This window comes from Corvus moneduloides, chromosome 1 (assembly GCF_009650955.1).
Source record: "Corvus moneduloides isolate bCorMon1 chromosome 1, bCorMon1.pri, whole genome shotgun sequence".
In the NCBI taxonomy this organism is placed as follows: Eukaryota; Metazoa; Chordata; class Aves; order Passeriformes; family Corvidae; genus Corvus; species Corvus moneduloides.
Window position 1 is genome coordinate 119,773,675 of NC_045476.1, and position 18,234 is coordinate 119,791,908.

Sequence of the window (18,234 nt, forward strand, 5' to 3'; positions counted from 1 at the left end):
TTGATGCTCCCCAGTATTGTGTGCTTTGGAGTTTCCCTGGAGTTGTAAGTAGTCAGGTTTAGGACATTCCACTCATGCAGCTCTGTTCCACTTCAACAGGTTAGTCTGCAGGTCTGCTGTAAATCTAAATGATTGCCAAACAATTGGGTATTTAAATCTCCTGACACAAATAAAGCGTGCAACATAAACAAACTAACACTTAAAGCTGTTAATTTAGTTCTTTTCTGCTAGCTTTTGCATCTTTTTCTTGCAGCTCAAGTTCTCAGACATTATTGATTGCAGTAACTTTTTATAGTCAGTGCTACTCCTTTCAACTCCATTAACCCTTTAATTCCCTCATGAATTTTGATGTCAATCATAATAATGGGAAATATTATCAAAAGAAAGCAGGAAATTTAGAGGTACAAGAGACTAGGTATTGGCAATTGGTTGTGAACATCTTTATGTCTCATTAGCAAGCCCCAGAAGTTTTCTAGGAATATACATTTCTGTAGAAGAAGGGGTTGTGGTGTGCAGCTGAAACCAGTCTGGGGAATGTCCTAGGAAAACCACGCTTGGTGAAGTTTTGAACAGCAGCTCTAGGTAGGCTGTCTCTTGGAAGACCTTTGAAGGGCAGATGAAATAATTCCAGATGATGACAAAAAACTTTGTTAAGAAAACAAAAGATCTGGGCTTCCAGCCACTTCAGGGTAGTTGGTTTTGTGCCTGGAAAGAACCCTGCATCCATGCACTGCTGCTCTCAGGCTGCTCCTGTGGAGTGCCCCTTTCTTTCTCATCATACAAGATGATCTTACGAGATTTTTCACATTCTTTATCTGTGATGTGTCTCTTCCCCTGAGCTAGCTGCATCCTGACTTCACCACAAAATTGGCACTAATTCTATTCTGTCAGTTTGCTTTTTAACTTCCTCTGGCCTTTGCCTGAAAGGATCCCCCATTTTTCATAGTAACATAGAAGACATCATAGAATGGTTTGGGGTGTAAAGCACCATTAGAGGTTACCCAGTTCCAAGCCCCATCTCTGGGTGGTCTTGGACCACCAGCCTTTTGGGTAACAGCAAACACACTGACTGATTGTGCCACAGAGACTCCCCGCTCAGGCTGCTGTGCACCTGAACCCCAACTTTTACCAGGCAGAGCCTTGGTTGCTCTTTGACAACTCTCTCTTGTTTCCCAGCCTGGCCATGGGTTCAGTAGGAAAGGGGTATCACAGGTTAACCTTAGCCCAGCTGTGCAGCAGAGCCAGAAAATGCTGTGCCTGACCAAGAGGAATGAGAAGCAGCCTCTGTGCTCAGAGGTTGAACACACTGCTTTATCCAAACAAGAACTTTTGATTTAGGGGGACCATGAAGAGGGAGGGGACTATGAAACAAATCAGGACTGAAAGTCAGTCGTAAGTTTTCCCCTGAACATGAAATGTCAGCAGGCAGATTAATTCTGTGCTTTAAAACATTGCTTCCTTGCTAAGTACAGGCAGATTTAGAGGAGCTCTTATAACTGTTCTTGCTCAAGAAAGCAAATGTGTTTCTAAGGCTGGCCTTTGCATGGAAGCAGCTGGCAACAGCAATTATCAGTACAGGTACTGCTGAAGTGCCTCCTCAGTAAAGACCAACCCACCAGCCCCTTGCTTGCAGGCATGTACTCACCTCTCCTGCTTTTGGCTGCTAAAATATGGTCTGGTCACCTAAGTTTTAGCAATTCCCTCTGGTTATAATGGCAAAAGGTGTGATTACGCTTACAGCTGCATAATGCTGTGTTTGCCATTATTTTATTGCCAGCAATAAAGTAGCTCTGTCAGGCAGTGCAGGTGTGCCATCGTCTTTGTAAGAGCTGTTGGTCATTGTCAGAAAATAAGGCTTCAGACTTCTTTTTTCCATGCATGGTGATTATTAGGAATGAATCCCAGGCACTGAGTGTTTTATCTATTGATTTTATTTGCTAGCTGCTACAGATGAGACTATACTCCATTTCACCATTTCAAGTTTCACTATTGGGATATAGGTACTACCAGCTGAAGGAGCAAGTCCTTTGGAAGTCAAAGCATCATCTCTGGTATCTTCCCAGTACTGTATTTCTAAATAGAGCATGGTTCCAAGCCCTAGCCTGGGAGGTGCATCTGTACAGTGTGAACTGCACTGAACACAACATGCTAGTACTCCTACCCTGATTTCTGCTCTTGCTCATCTCCTGTGATACTCCTCCTCCTTTCACCCACACCTGTGGGTTTCCCCATTCTGTCTGGGAACATCAATTCAAGAGAAGTGATAACCAAGAATGTCAGAGCTGACCTGTTTAGTCAGTCGTTGCTGAAGTGGAAAGAGAGGAAGCTGGCCCAGAGGGAGCACCTCTGCTAGAGAACCTCACAGATTGGAAAGAAAATGAGTTTGTCTCAATTTCTCCCAACTCTGAGTTTCAATAGAACTGCTTTGTTTTCTCTTGTATGCTATGTTTGTGACCTCATTCAAAATTTATCTTTTCCTCAGAATCATCAGACTTTCTCTAAGGACTGAAATGGTTTTATTAGCCTTGGAGAATGCTGCAGAGTCTCTGTATTCACATACAGTAGAGCATGTGACTACAGACTTCCAGCCACAGCAAGAGACATAGGTATCTGTCCTTTAAATATGGATTTTAAAGTCAAAGATGCTTTATCCTACCTGCAGAAGTACAAAAGCAGTGAAAAGTGAATGCTGTATTTTATTATGTAACATTTTCTGTTGCAATAAAGGTGGCTTTCTTCCTTCGTCTGACATCTGGGAGTGTCTAATATTGAAGTAAAAGTTCCACATGGATATGTATTTTTTAAGCACCAGTTAGCATTATCAGACAGAAATGGCCTGGTACTGTGAAAAGGGATGAACTTTCTTCTTGTAGTACTCTTTAAAGTTAAGATTTGACCCAAGTCACGAATTCTCAAGAAAATACCTCTGCTCTTTGTATCAAGATGGAACAATCACTTCAGCTTAAATACAGGAAATGTTGGGTATAATAGTCATTACTTGCACAGATCTTGTTAACAAGAACATAATTTCCTAATCGCTCCCTTGAAAGCAAACCCAGATGATAGAAGCATAGTTGAACTCCTGCCAGACACCTCAAGAACTCTAATTTCACACCCAGCCTCCTTCAGGAGTGCCAGGATAACCTCAACTATTCAGTGAAAAAGAAACCCCAAATTTAAGCCCTGTGTTTATGGTTCCTCATACTTGTATGCTTGAACAGTTGGGATAGTACGAAAAACTAAGAGACAGGAGTGCAGCCACCTAGCTGTGTTTGTATTACACACTGAGGCAATATAAAACTCTGCAGGCAGTATTGCCTTAGTGGCAACGTCCTGATCCATCGGCCCACCCTCTTGAGTTAGGCCTTGAGAGAAAAGAAAGTTGAGGGGTTTTAAAATATAGAGTACTTAGAGGACAAAAGAACAGATTCTAATTGTTATTGGTGGCCCCTCCATAGTGAAGGCGTGTGTGCGATTTAATGAGTCATGCAAAGGGCTTTTGTGTTGCATCATCTTCACTCTGGAAGTGCTGAAAACAAGAGCCTTCACTGGTGGTGGAGGCTTGTCTTGAGGTGATGCAACTGGAAATTATTGCAAGTTCAGAGATATGCTGCTTTTCAATATAATGCATCTCTAATACCAATAAATACTCCAAGCTGGTAGACTTCCCTCAGGTTGTTACAACACTGCTTTTAAAAAGCAAACAACTGAGCAAGTTCACCGACCAGATGTTTGCAGACCAAATACCAAGATGTTGCAGGAACTGCAAATATGGGACACAAATTTAATTTTGTCTACATTTTCCCCGTCAGCTTGTGAAACTGTCAACTAGTTATCCACTTTAAAAAAAAAAAAAAAAACCCAAACCAGCACATGATAAGTTGATAAAATAATTATATAGCTTCAGAGAAGTGGTGGTTTGCTTTTTTTTTTTTTTGGTAGGGTTTCTAAATAGGATGAAAGGTGGAGCTAGTCATTTAGCCACACCCATGGTGAGGTTTATAAAGGGAAGTTATCTAAGGGAAGCTCTTTTCTACCAGTCTATGACAACAGGCAGTTTCATTTAACTGGTTTTTAGCTTAAAACAGAATACCAATCCTACCATGTCAAGGCTTCTTAAAGGTTCCCGTACTGGGGATACTCCTCTAAATGAACCTTTGAGACAGCAAGGTAAGGTAAGTCATGGAGTCTGCTTTACTACTTTAATTCCTTTTTTACACCTAATATTTCTCTGTCAGAGAATGGAGTATTACTGTCATTTCAAAGGCCTGTGTTTTCTCTGCCATGTGTGATTGAGGTTTTGTTCTTTATAGCTTTGTAATCCTGTATCACTAACTCAAATGGAGAAAAAACAGCCTTAAACAAGCATCCCCAAGCCTGGAGAGGTTGTTGGTTGTCATAGGGTAATTATGCTTTCAAGACTGATGACTTTGAGGGCTAGTTTGCACCACCTGCCCACAACACTGAGGTTAATGTGGCTGTTGTAATTGTGCTGCTGTTTGTCAGTCATACCAATATTAACTTCTCAAGCATACAAATAAAAGATATGCTATGCTTCATTGTGCAATTGCTGTGGCTTAGTCATGACTTTTTTTGATACACCCAAAAATCCTGCTATAATTTTTGTTTTCTACTGTATCACAGTTTCCTTATATATACATGCACAGGATTGCTTATGAGTTACTCTGTTCAGCAGAGGCCTCGTGAGTGACTGTGGATGTTCCTCAATGAGATCAGGTGCCATAAAAGTTTGTTTGCTCTTGAACACAGGTGTTCATGTTGGTACAGTATTTCTGAGGACAGGTTTCTATCAGTTTACAAGATGTCTGAGTGAAATCTTTCATAGTCTTTAACTGAAGTTAAATGTAGTGTATGAAAAAGTGATCACAGCAGTGCAGGGGGTGTAGCATGGATGTGGCAAGAACACTGGTCAGCATAAAAAATACCTATCTCATTAAACTGGTTACCTAACTCTGGGCTTATTGCTGGTGTGATGGTAAAGCAGAACTGTGAGGAACTGGAGAGCGGGGAATGAACCTTGAAAGTACTTTTTAGGAGCTCCTTCCAGGCTGCTGGGAAAATGGAAGGACGTGTGGATGGATTTCTTTGAAAACTTAATAAGCAACCAGATACAAGTGTCTTAACTTTCTTCCCCAATTACTTCATCTGTACATAACTAGATCAGAGAAGAGTAACAAGTTTTCTTTTACAAGCCTTCAATATAGAAGGAGTAGAAGTCACTAATATTTTTTGTTACTAATTGTATCCAAAACATGGGAATATTTGAGGGTCAGTAGTCTACCAGTGGTCTGAGCATATTCTGGAATAACTACCATGGGCTACAGAAATAACTGAAGTAATGTTTTCCACAAAACTGGTGCTCTTGATGGGTTCTCTTTTTCAAATTGTAAGCAAAACTGTGAAGTAATGTATTGGCAAAAGCTGACTGATGGCCTCTTGGGCAAAACGTCATGATGCAAGTTGGAGACACTGTCAGAGCACTTTGACTTTGTGTGATTAGAGACATGAGAAAATAAATGCATCTTACATTTGAATGGACACATTTTCCACCTTGATAATGCTGTGGTTTTTCTTCAGAGCTTCTGCTGTCAATGTTAAACTTGTAGGATGCTTGACTTGAGCAGTGTGGTCACTTCTGCTGTCTACCATATGTTTTTACTGATATGTGGCAAATTGTGGCTGTGCTGGATTGTGGTGAGAAGAGTCTTGTTTGACAGCACAGCATCTCCTGCAAGGGCGGGCCCTTGGCTTTATCCACTGCCATGCTTCCGGGAGATTGACGTGCTGCAGTTAGATTGTCCATAGGTATTTTTAAGTGCATTGTGTTTATTTTAAGTGCCTTGTGTTGATTAAAGTATTAAAAAATATTTGCTGATATCTTATTGTTCTAGTACAGTAGATTGAGGAGATGAAGGAGGAGGACAATACTGTCAGTACTGGCAGATAGTTTTAGGTGTCTCTACTCTTGGATACTTTCGGCTGGGTTTTCTGAATCAGGGAGAGAGTTGAAGCTTTTTCAAGTGGTTAATGCAGAGTTACTTAATTTTTGACATCATTGCATAGCTTAACATGTTTGTAAATTTGGTCACTCCCCCAAGCAGGGATTAAAATGACTTGGAAAGCAATACTTATGCAATACTTATCTAGCATAATTCTGTCACCTGCTATTCAACACAAATTACTCAAGTGACACTGACTGTCCTGTGGCTGGTTACTTATTTTATTTGATAAATTTAGATAAATCTTCAAAAGGCTACTTTTGAGTGGCCAAATTACAAGCCTTTGGGTGCCATCTTCCTTTTCTGATTTGATTTTTGGAGCCACTTATGTACTAAATGTAGGAAGACTTCTTGGTGGTGCGCTGAGTAATGAAGAGGACGATGGCCGATGGCAATCTCTTGTAACTTCCTTGTAACTTCTTTGAGGCACTGTATGAAGACTCACACTGGCAGTGGCATTACCTTGACGTGGTATTCTGTTAGTCCCTTCACATTTCAAAACTTCTGCTATCAGAAGATTTCAGCAGAAAATTTAGAATATGTAAGTGGATGCTAAAATTGAGTCTGGCTCTGGATTCTCCCTTCTTAACTCATGCATGGCAACCCCAGTCTGTTCAGAGCTGAGCTGGAGGTGGGATGTGGGGTGGCTTGCAGGTTTTGTTGGGATGAGTGCAGGGCTGGTTGTGGAGAAGAGTCTGGTGTGGACGGCTTGAGAGGGTCCGAAGGGACGACGTGGACACCCAGGAGAATGGGGAGGGCAGAGTGGAAGGGGAAAGGCCCTCTCACAACTGCAGCTTCTGAATCTGGGCCCAGCCTTTAAACCTTGCTGGCCCTGCACAGTCATCTCTTCCACTACCACCAATGGATGAAAATAGAAAGGCATTTTTCTCTACATTCCTGGGTCACAACCAAAGTCTATTTTACCTGTACTGCTGAGAAGACCCAAACTGACCCTGCTCAGCTGGATGCCTTACTGCTCTATGGATTCCTCTGTTCAACTGTCATTTATTTAGATTAAATCAGAATGCTCTACAGATCTTAAAATAACTGCAGTTTCTTTAACATTATTTGATGACCTTAAATAATGTATTTTTTCTCAGGGCAGTGCTGTCAGAGGACAGAGACAGCTGGCTTTTGTTGCCCTAGTTTAGTTGCAGTCAAACCAAGTTGCTGAGTTTAAACAGTATATCTTGTAGACTTGCAGTTTTTCAGTTTTTTTCCACCTGACAGTCATGCATATAGACAACAATTTCCAACATAATGAAGAAGACTGAAATTAACTCCTTTGTGCAAGCTGGAAGGGGAGTTGTAAAGGATGTGGTATACAATGAAAACTCCTTAGATAAGTGAGATCTAAATAATAAACAGAGAAAGAAATATAACTCCCAGTCAGATGTCACTTGGCCTGAAACAATGTTTCTGAGGTGTGTTGTAAAACACTTGAAGGCCACATCAGGTAAAGGATGTGCTTAGCATCCTGTCTATGACTTTAGGGTGATGCATTGTCTCTGCTGCAGCAAAAATCTTTCATTGGGATGCAGGGACTACAGGCAACATGTGATCATGGTAGAAAACCAGACAGAGAAGTCCTATCATGGGCTTGTCAGATGACAGGGAACTTATTATGTAGCTGTGGAACAGACCAACAAGAAGCACTTGTCTGATGGATGGCAGAGATATCTCTGGTGTCCCTTTGAAAGGAACGCGTAGCTACTGGTACAGTTCTGTCCATTAAAACAATGTGGCACAGAGGGATTGATGGTGCTTTGTTCCAGCATTCACTGTGTGCTACTGCAAGAAATTGAAGTGCTGCCTTCTGATGTGTGACGGTGAAGGTCTTATTTCAGGTTTTATTGGTTTCAGTGATACATAATAAATCACAAATAAAATGTGTCTGTTCTGCAGTAGCCTAACTGTACCCATTTAAATCCACTAAGATTGGTGGCCTCTCAGTTTCCTGCATATATCCTGCTGTACAGTGCAGTGTTTATATGTGTTGCTTTTCCTGATGACCTGTTTAAAATTTGAAATTGCAAGTAAAGATTTGTTCAGAATTATGTCTGAGGTAAAACTGAAAGGCATTTCTGCTTTACTCATAGCCCTAAGCATATGGGCTGGTCCTGGAAAGTGCTGGAGAGCCCACTCAGAAGTAATCAGTGGGAGCTGGGTATCAGCCTGTGTGCTTGCAGGGTGCTGTAGCAGGGCCTGAGCTTCATGGGGGAACCACACACTCTTTCATATAAGCGTAAGTGAGGTGTTAGGGGCTTGCAGCCCACAAAACTGATTTTATTAGAACATAAAAATAAATGTGACAAGAAAAAGCACTTACTGACAGGACAGAAATCTGGTGGGTGAGATTAAAGCTATTTAATAATATATACCTTCCATGCCCTATGTATCCTGTGCAGTAGGGTCCTTCCCTCCCATCTTTTCTAGTTGTCTAATTTTGTGACTTCTGAAGCTGAAGAAATTTTTTGCTGTCTCCAGTTTATATCCACTTCTTGTTGGGTTTGCCTTTTGGTTCAAGTCCCTGGCATGAGCCCAGTACTTTGCTCAGGCATCTCCCATTGTCCACTTGCGCATCACATCGAACACGGAGGGGTTTCACTCCCAGCTCACCCCATGGAGTGCACTCACAGCAGTCAAATAAATAGCTCTGTGTATGTGTGTATAAACATAAGAACTCTTTGAGTTGGATTCTCTTGCCATGCTACAGGATGCCTTTCTGTTGATATCAAGTACAGACAGGGCTATTTCTTCTGGGACAGGGACTGACAAAACAGTGGCCTTATTCCAGTTTTAAAAAACGACTATAAAGGAAGCAGTAACTTGTGTTCCTGGACTTATTGAGTTCTTAGTGTCAGAGAGCTGTTACATTGACTTGAACATCCTGTTTTCCTGCATGGAATAGTAAGGGAAAGAACACAGCACTTCAAACAAGGAAGATTCTAAGCATCTGTGCTGAATAAGGAAAGCAGGATTGTTCCTGGGATTAAAAATACTGCACTTCCCAGAGCAGCTTCAGGTCACCTGGTTAAAGCTGGGACAGGCTCAGTTATATTTTTCTTTACGTGTCTTGTATGTCAAGGTATGTTATCTTGATAATTTTCGTATTCTGGAAATTAAACTTCAACATCAATTTGTCATCAGAAAGGAGTAGGAAAGCTGAACCCTGACATCTTGTCTTGGATACAGCAGTTTCTCACAACCAACACGTCACGCCGAGGGAAAACAGAACAACGTGAAGTAAAATGATGTGCTTGTGCTCTCGACAGGCAAAAGGCATTTAGTTTGATAAGGTGCCAAACAGTGTAATTTGAGAGTGTTGTAAAGACTTCCAGCTGTCTTGCATATGCTAACTAACTGTCTGGGGGATTTGGAATTTATCCCTGTGAGTATTTCACCAGAAGTGACCTTGCATTCTGGTCACTTGAATTCACCTGAATTCCAGTGAATTCAAGATCAAGTGCAGCTTGTTGCATTGTCCTGGTAATATTTTTGACCAAGGCTGCATTTCTCTGAGCATCCTGTCCACTGCTGAAGGATGGACTGTGTTTACACAGCCAGTCTCTCCTCTTGCCTCCCTCCCTGCTTGCTGCAGGAGATGCTGCCCTGCTTCGTTGACTCATGTGGAAGGTGTGGCATGTTTTGACCAGGAATGGAAGGGCGTAAGAGAGTAGCAGCAGAGTGCAGCAGACTCTGAGATAGGCCCTGAAGGGACATCAATCTTATGGGAAAGCGTAGGTTGAATCTCGGATTTTTGCTGTGTGAGTTAATAAGTAATCTGACTACCAAAAAGGGAGAAAAATTGGACTTACGCCACCAGTATACGTAAAACTGCTCGGTGGCTTGGGAGAGACAGACCTGCTTTCAGCTGATGGTGGATGCTTCAGCTGCAGGCACTATGCAACTGCTCATTTGTTCCACAAGTTACTACCTTGATTCACCTTGGGCATGTTCAGTTCAGTAATATCTTGTTATGGGGACTTCCAACAGCTGACTAATCTTGATGAAAACACAAAGGCTTTGTTAAATGAGTTCATGCCTGGGAAATAAGGACTGTGTTTTCACAAGTTTTATTTAGAGCCCCAAAAATGCTTTTGTACATGTGTTTTATATCTAGCACTGTTTACTAAAGCAGTCATGCCTGAAAATATCTGATAGTTGCCATCTCAGGAGCCTTTGATGCGAAGAGTGTGAGTTTATGCAAGACAGGAGATGTGCCAATTGTTCTTTCAGGCTCATCTGAAGGACACTCTGGTCATTCCAAAGAAAAACAGCTACTGGGAGGCTGCTGCTACAGCAAGTGGCACAGTTTGAAGAGAGCTTATCTGCAACATTAACAGGGGCTGGGTTCTTGAGGGCAGATTGCATGTGCCGGAGTAAAAACAGTAAGACTTGTTATTCTGCACAGAGTCTGCTGTACTGACAGGTTTATGAAAGAAGGATACAAACAAAACCAAACCCTCCCAAACACCAAAACTGCTAAAAGGCTTTGTCTTCTAAATGTGAAAAATTGGCTCTTGTGTAAGTCTATAAGGGAAATAAGTGTGTATGTAAATGACCAGTCAATCCAAAGTAGCTGTTTTTTCAGTTAAGTGATGACTTTTCTTGATTGGTTTGGCCAGCAAACAAAAAGTGTAAGTGTCTGGGAAAGGCAGTGAGAGAAGTGTCTACACTTAAATTGTGTACACTATTGAAATTAGTTTAGTGCTCTTCCAAATCAGTGCTTACACAGTGTGCTTGAAGGAAAAGCTTTGCAGAGCAGATTGTTGTGGAAGTTTAAATTCAACCTGATACTGTAAAATAACTTGAAAACTTCCAAATTAGGTTTTCTTCTTATGAATAAGTGATGCACATGTGTTCATGTTAGTGGGCTGGTCCACTGTGTTCTGTGGCACTTGTCTGCAGAACAACATAAAGAATTGGTAATTCATGTGAGCTTTGTACTGCAGCTTCTTGGAGGAAATATTGCAGCCCAAAAATTTCTGATACGGTAGAATTCAAATGCAGGCTATCCTTTCAGAACAAAGCAATATTAACTTGAGGGGTTGAGGCTTAGCAACCCATCTTTTGAACTCCCTCCCATATGACTTGCTTTATTGTGTAGTATCATGGAGTACTTAAATAAAGCAACAAGCTGTCACTCTTATCTCACAAACTGGAATATTTTTCCTTGAACTTGAAGTTCACAAGCTGTGATCAGGTAGCAATGCTATTGTAACTGAAGGAGTAAAAGGTATTTATGCAGTTTTCATATACAGTCCTGCCCTGAAGAACTTCTGCATGGCTTTTTTTAGTTTCCCTCAATGGGGAAACTTCCAGCTCTACATACACTCAAGATCCCAAAAAAGCTGGGTTGGTTCCGTGCTCTCTTTGTCAAATATACAGGTTTGCAGTTTTAGCTCTAATTACTTGTGTGGGATCATGACCACCATGCAAGTGTCCTCAAGCTTCAGTGTATTTTAGTTTTCCCATTTTGCAGGCGGGAGGCCCCCAGTTTCTGACAGACCTTTTGCAAGTGCAGGTTTCTGGTTGTAACTGAGAATATAGGTAGCTGTTATATTTGTCTGTGAAGTTCTGCTTCTCTTAGTGATAAGAGGTACTGCACCTGGGTAGGGTAAGCAAATCGGTACTCACTGCTTTGAAACATGAATAAATACCAGGTTGTATTTCTCTGCCTGCTCCCCCAAGAGATCCAATCCTATCAAATCCCCAGATTCGCCACTTGCTTTTAGTCAAAATATGTGTGGAAGAGTGTGAAGTGTCGGTGGGCCGTTCCTCCACCTTGTAGACAAGGAGGGCTGAAGGATTGACTCAAAACATGGGATACTAAAGGGGATCTGCCCCTCGGCAGCTTGGAGAAGACTTAAAACATGCTCCTGCAGAGTTTCATGATCACCAGGTTGTGACTATATCACTGCGACCCCCTGCTCACCTTTCTCCACTGATTAAGTAGTGTAAAAGATTAACATGGTCCTTTCAGCAGAGATGGGAACCCAGGGATGATTGTCACACTGTGGATCTATGGAAAAGTGACTTTTGCATTCCACCTAGGAAAACCGGATGGTTGGGATTGATTAGATGAAAAGGAGAGACTTCTTTGGTTTCTGGGAGTACCTGCGATGATCTGTGCAGGTCAAATGATGTGATGCTACACCCTTCAATGTCCCATCAGCCATCACATGAGCACCTTATCAGAAGTTCACAGGACATTTCTACAAATTGTAGCCTTAAAGCCTTCATAGGTTTGCACATACATAATTGACTGCAGGTAATCCATTCTGCTCACACAAGACAGGAATCCAAGAACTCTTACCTGCTTCACCAGTGCTGTAAAGAGAAAAACTTTTGAATTTAGATTTATGTATTAAATATTATTTATTATAAATTTATTTATATACTATATATGTTTAGATTTCTAAGGACCAAAATAAAAACCAAGTTCCAAGACTTGAACTGCTTTAACTATTGCCACAGATACTGGAATCTATCTTTACATCTTTGAGTTAGTTCCCTTTTTCTGTTCAGCAATTTACAGCAGGGAAGGATGCCAGAACTGTTAAAAGGGCTGAGATGGCAGTTCAGAACCTAACTAGGGCTCTCTTTCCTGGGTAAGGCAGGCAGGCAACAAGTAGCCTGCAGTGATGCTACTTCTACATGGAATCACTGGATGATACTGGTTGAAAGAGATAATCTTGTCCATTCCTGTTCAAAGCTATCCTGAACAGGTCAAGTTGCTCAGGAACTTTTTGAGTTCTGAGTATCTCAAACATTCAGATTTTCCAGCCTCACTAGACCCAATGTTCAACCACTCTAATGATGAAAACACTTTTCCTAACGTGCAATCAGGATATTCCCTGTTGAAACTTGTCTGTTGCCTCTTGCTATGTCCGTGTGCCTGTGAGAAGATCCTGGCTCCATCTTCTCTACACCCTCCCCGTAAGTAGCTGAGGGCTGCAGTCGTACATCCCCCACACACCTTAAACCTTCTCATCTTCAGGCTGAACAAACCCAACTCTCTCAGCCTCTCCTGCATCGTACACTCCATCTCCTTACCTATCTTGGTATGGTAGACTGGGCTCCAGCATGTCTCTTACTGGTTTGTGGCTCCCCAGTACACAAGTACCGCGCTTTCGCAAGCCCTGAATGCAGTAATTACTGCCCTGGATCTGCAAGCCTAGAGCTCGGTGTAGAGTTCCCCTCCTTTTCTGCAAGAACATTCTGCTGAGTTTTTTTCAACTTGTTGTCCACTGAGACCCCCAGGTATTTTTTTTCTCTGAAGTTTGTCTCCAGCTGGCTGGTACCCAGCAAGGTCATTCCTTCCCTGGGGCAAGAATTTGCATACTTGCTTTCCAGACCTGTCCTCACGTCTTTCCTGGTCTCAAATAGGCATAGGTTGTGAATCTTGCACTGTTTTGGAGAACTTTTTTACTTTTTAAAGGAAGTTACTGAATTCTGTAACTTAGCAAAGACCACCAGTTTGTAAGTCTAAGCAATTTGTAGGCAAAGTGCTTATAGTAAAGCACTAGGTTAAAACAGAGTTGGTAGGAGCATTTATTCCCCCTCTGTCTAGCCATCTAAATGATTTTTGCTGAATGTTCTCTGATGTGCTGAATTTTCTTCACTCACTGTAAAGAGAGATCTGAAAAACTAATCTCACAATAGTGGGGGATTCAGCCCATTTAATCTCAGGCACCTGAACTGAGCTACCTGCATTTTTCTCAGGCATGTCTGGAGGTGTAAGGCTTACAGTGAAGAGTGCCACTTTCATTTAAGTTACTTTTTGAGTTAAAATATCTGTCTTGTAAACCAGCTTGCTCTTCTAAATGTTTTCCTGAAGTTGGTACATTTTATATCCCTGAAGCAATTTTGAGAATTCCCCAGACACTGCATAACATCCCTATGGAAGTTATCTATGGGCACTTCCTACTGTGCTTGTTCAGCAGGCTTATTTTCAAAGAATGTCAGCTTCGGTAATTCAGCATATTATTATGCCATCAGAACTCTTCATGTTAACTTCAGGATTTGCTGTTTTAAAAGAACTTCAGAAAATAGCTCAGGTCAGAATACAAAGGGGTTTTTTTTGTTGGTGGTTTGTTTTTTTTTTTTTACTTTTGAATGTATATTTTAATGCTTTTCCCTTGAACCTTCTTTTTAATTCTAAGATGATGATTAGTCTATAAGATTCAGCTACAAAATGAAGCCTAAAACTGAGTATAGGAGAGGATACATCTGGAGACTGGTGGTGAGTTGACCTGGACCAGAGCAGTTGCTGCTAGCTGTCTTCCATGTGTCTCTTGCTCCTTCCATATTGAACAGGGGAAAGTTGATGTGTGTTCTGCCTTAGGTCTGTGTATCCTCTGGTCTTTAGACCATATCTGAGGACTCTGTGTCTGCTTTTAAAGCTTGATATTCCATCCCACTCAGTGGAGTTGTTCCCTATGTCTGTTTCTGGCCAGCAATACCAGCCAGTGAGAGAGATCCTGTCCTCCCAGTTGTGACAACCCAAGTGTTGATGGGGCCTTGCTGTGTACTGTAAAAACCAGCAACTGTCCCAGATTTACTTTTCTAAATCTTAAAAATAAAAAAAAAAAAAAAAAAAAGGGGGTGACCTTGAAATTAGATCCCTTTTTGCTTCTGCTTCAGAGTGGATGGGATTCAGAGTTCTAGCAAAACTGCAGGGCAGCCCAGAGAAATAAATAAGGAGCAAACAGTAAGGGCTGGTATGCCTTAAGGCAATATTATTGCCAAATTCTTCATAATGGGAAACCTTAGTCAATGCTGGCTTTTCTTGCCTCACTATAAAACATGCATCATCACAGCATAACTTTGTTTATAAGGAAGTATTTAAAAGAAATGTGTTAAATGATTCTAGTGCATGAAACTAAGCAGAAACCTGATCAACTCTAGTTATTTTTAAACCAAGTGCTTTCTTTAAGATGATATAATGCCTACCAGAAAAAAAGCCCAAAATATAATAGATGAGTACATACAGAAGTGCATCATAGCAAACTGCAATCCAGTGTGCTATCTGCAGACAGGCACCAAACAAAATTGGTGTGTTGGATGTAGAAGTCAACAGACACAGGCACTGACAGTGGCAAGTGGGACACAGACTTTTAGTTGTGTGATAGAAATTGAGATGCAGACATCAATGACTCTGAACTAAATTTTAAAGAAAAGGATGCCTCAAATAATTGAAGCAAGATTCTTTTTCTCCAAATGGAGCAAAGAGAAGCTTTTTTTTGGAGATGAGCGAGATGTGGCAGCCTGCTGCTAAATACAAAGAACGATAAATATGCAGTCTCATCTGGTCACCCTATTAGGTCTGCCACCTACTGCTTGATAAACTGGTTTGGCATTGCTTGTCATGCAAAAAAAAAGGGTTTGCCAAATCTGTCACACTACCTAAGTAAAATCACACAAACTGAGCTCTGTTACCCTTTCCAGGTTGGAAGATAATTACTGCATCTCAGAGTTACTGGGCAGGAAGGGAGTGAAGGTATTTGTGAATAGGAGGAGGACAGGTAGGCTGCTGCAAGAATGTAAGTGTCACACTGCAGTTGGCTGCAGCTTTGAACCCAGCAGTGTCATAGAAATTCCCCTTTACAAGAAGTTGACGGGGGACAGGAGAGGACAGCAGAAATGACACAAATTGGTTTACTGCTCTATAGGGAGAAAAATCTAAAGGCTTCCCAAACAGAGTAGAAGTCTTCCTGAGAAAGGATGCATGTTCTTTCCTACAAAGTTGCTAAGTAGGACATGCTTGGATTTACTTTATATGTAAATGACCAAAAAAAGTTTATTTGCTTTGTAAATGAAAGGGAGAGAACGGAGTCTTATAAGAAATCTCTAGGACCTTTTTCATGCCAGTAGATGACTTGAAATCGGAGCACTGGAGAGAAGCAGAACCACTGGGACAAATCCATGTTTGAAATCGGAAAAGGAGAAGAGGTGGGAAGTGCTCGGTACCAGTATCTCACATCTTCTGCGACTGCCTTCCTTGTGAAGCACTCTGGGTCAGACTAGGTTTCTTGTAGTTTTGCAGCTGGAGACAGTATTAAACTCAGCTCTATTTCATGACTTCTTTGCTTTGGGTCTTTGCCTTTGTGCCTTCTCTGTAGTGCCGCAGAGCCGAGTCCTGAGTGGACGCAGAGGAATTACTCAGGAACAGTGAGACAGCGTAGGGCTGGGCTGTTAGTTACCAGCAAGTTGAGAAATCTGCCAAACTGTGAATAGATGGGGATTTTTATTTTGGTTTTTGTGATTCATGCACAGTTCATAAAAACAGTCGTTCTTTCCTTTGACACTGGAAACCTTAAAATTAATGGTTTTGTTCATCTTTTCAACAGGAAAGCATATGTAAATAGTGATATACATGGTTTTCTGATTTACACTCTGAGTTTGTCCATTTCTGTAATTTGTCAAGCTATTCTCCACTCAGTAAATGGCTGGATAGCAGCCACATGGGGTTGCTTAAATTCTTTCAGTTGCTACAAATAAGTTGGTTTTGAAGTTTTTTTCTGTAACTGCTGAGGATATTTGAGGCAATAATCAGTGACTGTCAGCCTATATTACAAATTGCTTTCATGCAACATTGCATTTCCAGTCTTTGGCAGGGGGAGGAAAACAGATCTGTGCAGTGTGGAAGAAAGCATCCAGTACACAGAGAGACAGTAGCAGAAGACAGGGCTCAGTGCCCACAGGGGAAACACAGTTTCTGGAGACAAAGTTTTGAACTAGAAGACATTAGATTTAAATGAGTTTAATTACATTCTGTCCTAACTTTTCCTCCTTGGTCCTTCAAACTAACAACAATGGGTACTACTTTTCATATTACGATTGTAGGATGTGCTTCTAGACGCTGTTGTTCCTTGTTTATTACAGATTCTCTGCTGTACTTTCTTCTTCCATTTAATTGCTTTGCTTTCTACTTGCATTCTCATATCCTTCTTGCCCAATTCTTGTTTTGTTTGGGGTGGTTTTTGTTTTGATTTGGGATTTGTTTTTGGTCAATATTCATTCAAATTAAATGTAATGCTTTACAGCATTTCAAGGGCTATTATTATAGAAGCCCCTTCTGCGTCAGTTTGTGTCAGTAGGTTCAGCATTGTGGATGCAGCAATAGCTGTTGTGCACAGGGAGGAAAAGTATATGCTGAGAGGGAGCAAGTGAAAGCCTCCAGAGACCACGTAAGCCCTGGAGAGCAGGAGTCTGGCTGAATCCACTGGACACCCCAAGATTCCATAAACTCTGAACCGTAAAAGTTTGCCAAAGCTGCCTGAGGCCTCCACTAGCACTCATTAGTATCAATCAGAATATGTAACCCAGCAGCATCTGAAAAAGTGGCAAATGTAGGCTACAGAGCTGTGTACACAGCTGGTGAAGCAAGGGAAGGGACCCCTGAGAGACCCTTTGGAAGCCAGTGGCCCACTAGTCCTACCCCACTCGCCTGGGTTTCACTTCCCGACTGTAGCTGTAGCGGGATGACACAAGGGGTTGTGGGAGGGGGAGAACTGAATGCACTACGTGAACAGTCATTGGCTACTAATAAAAGCTACTCAATTCTATTAATAACAGCTAAACTCAAAAGCATTTTATGATAAACATTGATCTGTTTTCCCCCAGTGTAATTCACTCGTCAGGGAAATGGATAGTCCAATATAGGGAACTTCCTGCTATGTGTAACTTCACACATAGCTGCAAATACTTGCATTACAACATTGAACAAATCATAAGTTTCTGTCCTGAAAGAAGAAAAACATAGTTGTTTTTGTCTGTTTTACTGCACAGGATTTTCTGAAACTACTCTTTAAATTGCTCTTAATTTTTTTTTTTTCTGTATCCTAAGGTCTTTCCCATTTTCCTGATCCTCTACAGCTTCATCCTCTTTTTCCTAGGTTTTTCAATGTGGAAGAAGGAATTTCTTTAGGTGTCTTGGAAGGTGACTTTTTAGGAGATGGGAACCTATTTTAGAATCAGTTCAGCCTGTGTGTGTTGAGGAGTTTTGAGGAATTGAATTGTGCTTGCTGGCTTACGTAGGGTGGTGATGTGATGCCAGTGTCTGCAGCTGAGAGCGGTGCATGGCCTGCTATGAAGTAGAAGGATGTGGAATCCTTTTCTCTTTGTCTTCATTGTACATCTTTATCCCTCCACCCTTTTAAAGGAGACTCCAGCTCTCCATCCTTACCTTCCTCACACCCACTAAGAC

The 18,234-nt window shown here is 41.4% G+C and overlaps 1 protein-coding gene across 2 annotated transcripts in view; it reads left to right on the top strand.

The window, feature by feature from the left end:
- MAPRE2 (microtubule associated protein RP/EB family member 2) overlaps window positions 1–18,234 on the top strand; it is a 99,412-nt gene that overhangs the window by 6,536 nt on the left and 74,642 nt on the right. The window contains exon 1 of one of the 2 annotated variants that reach the window (XM_032124766.1): window positions 4,082–4,175. The exons of the other annotated variant lie outside the window; for it this stretch is intronic. Coding sequence (XP_031980657.1) covers window positions 4,104–4,175 — 72 coding nt within the window. The 5' untranslated portion in view covers window positions 4,082–4,103. Of the gene's footprint in view, window positions 1–4,081; window positions 4,176–18,234 lie in introns of those variants that run through there. 2 annotated transcript variants of the gene reach the window in all.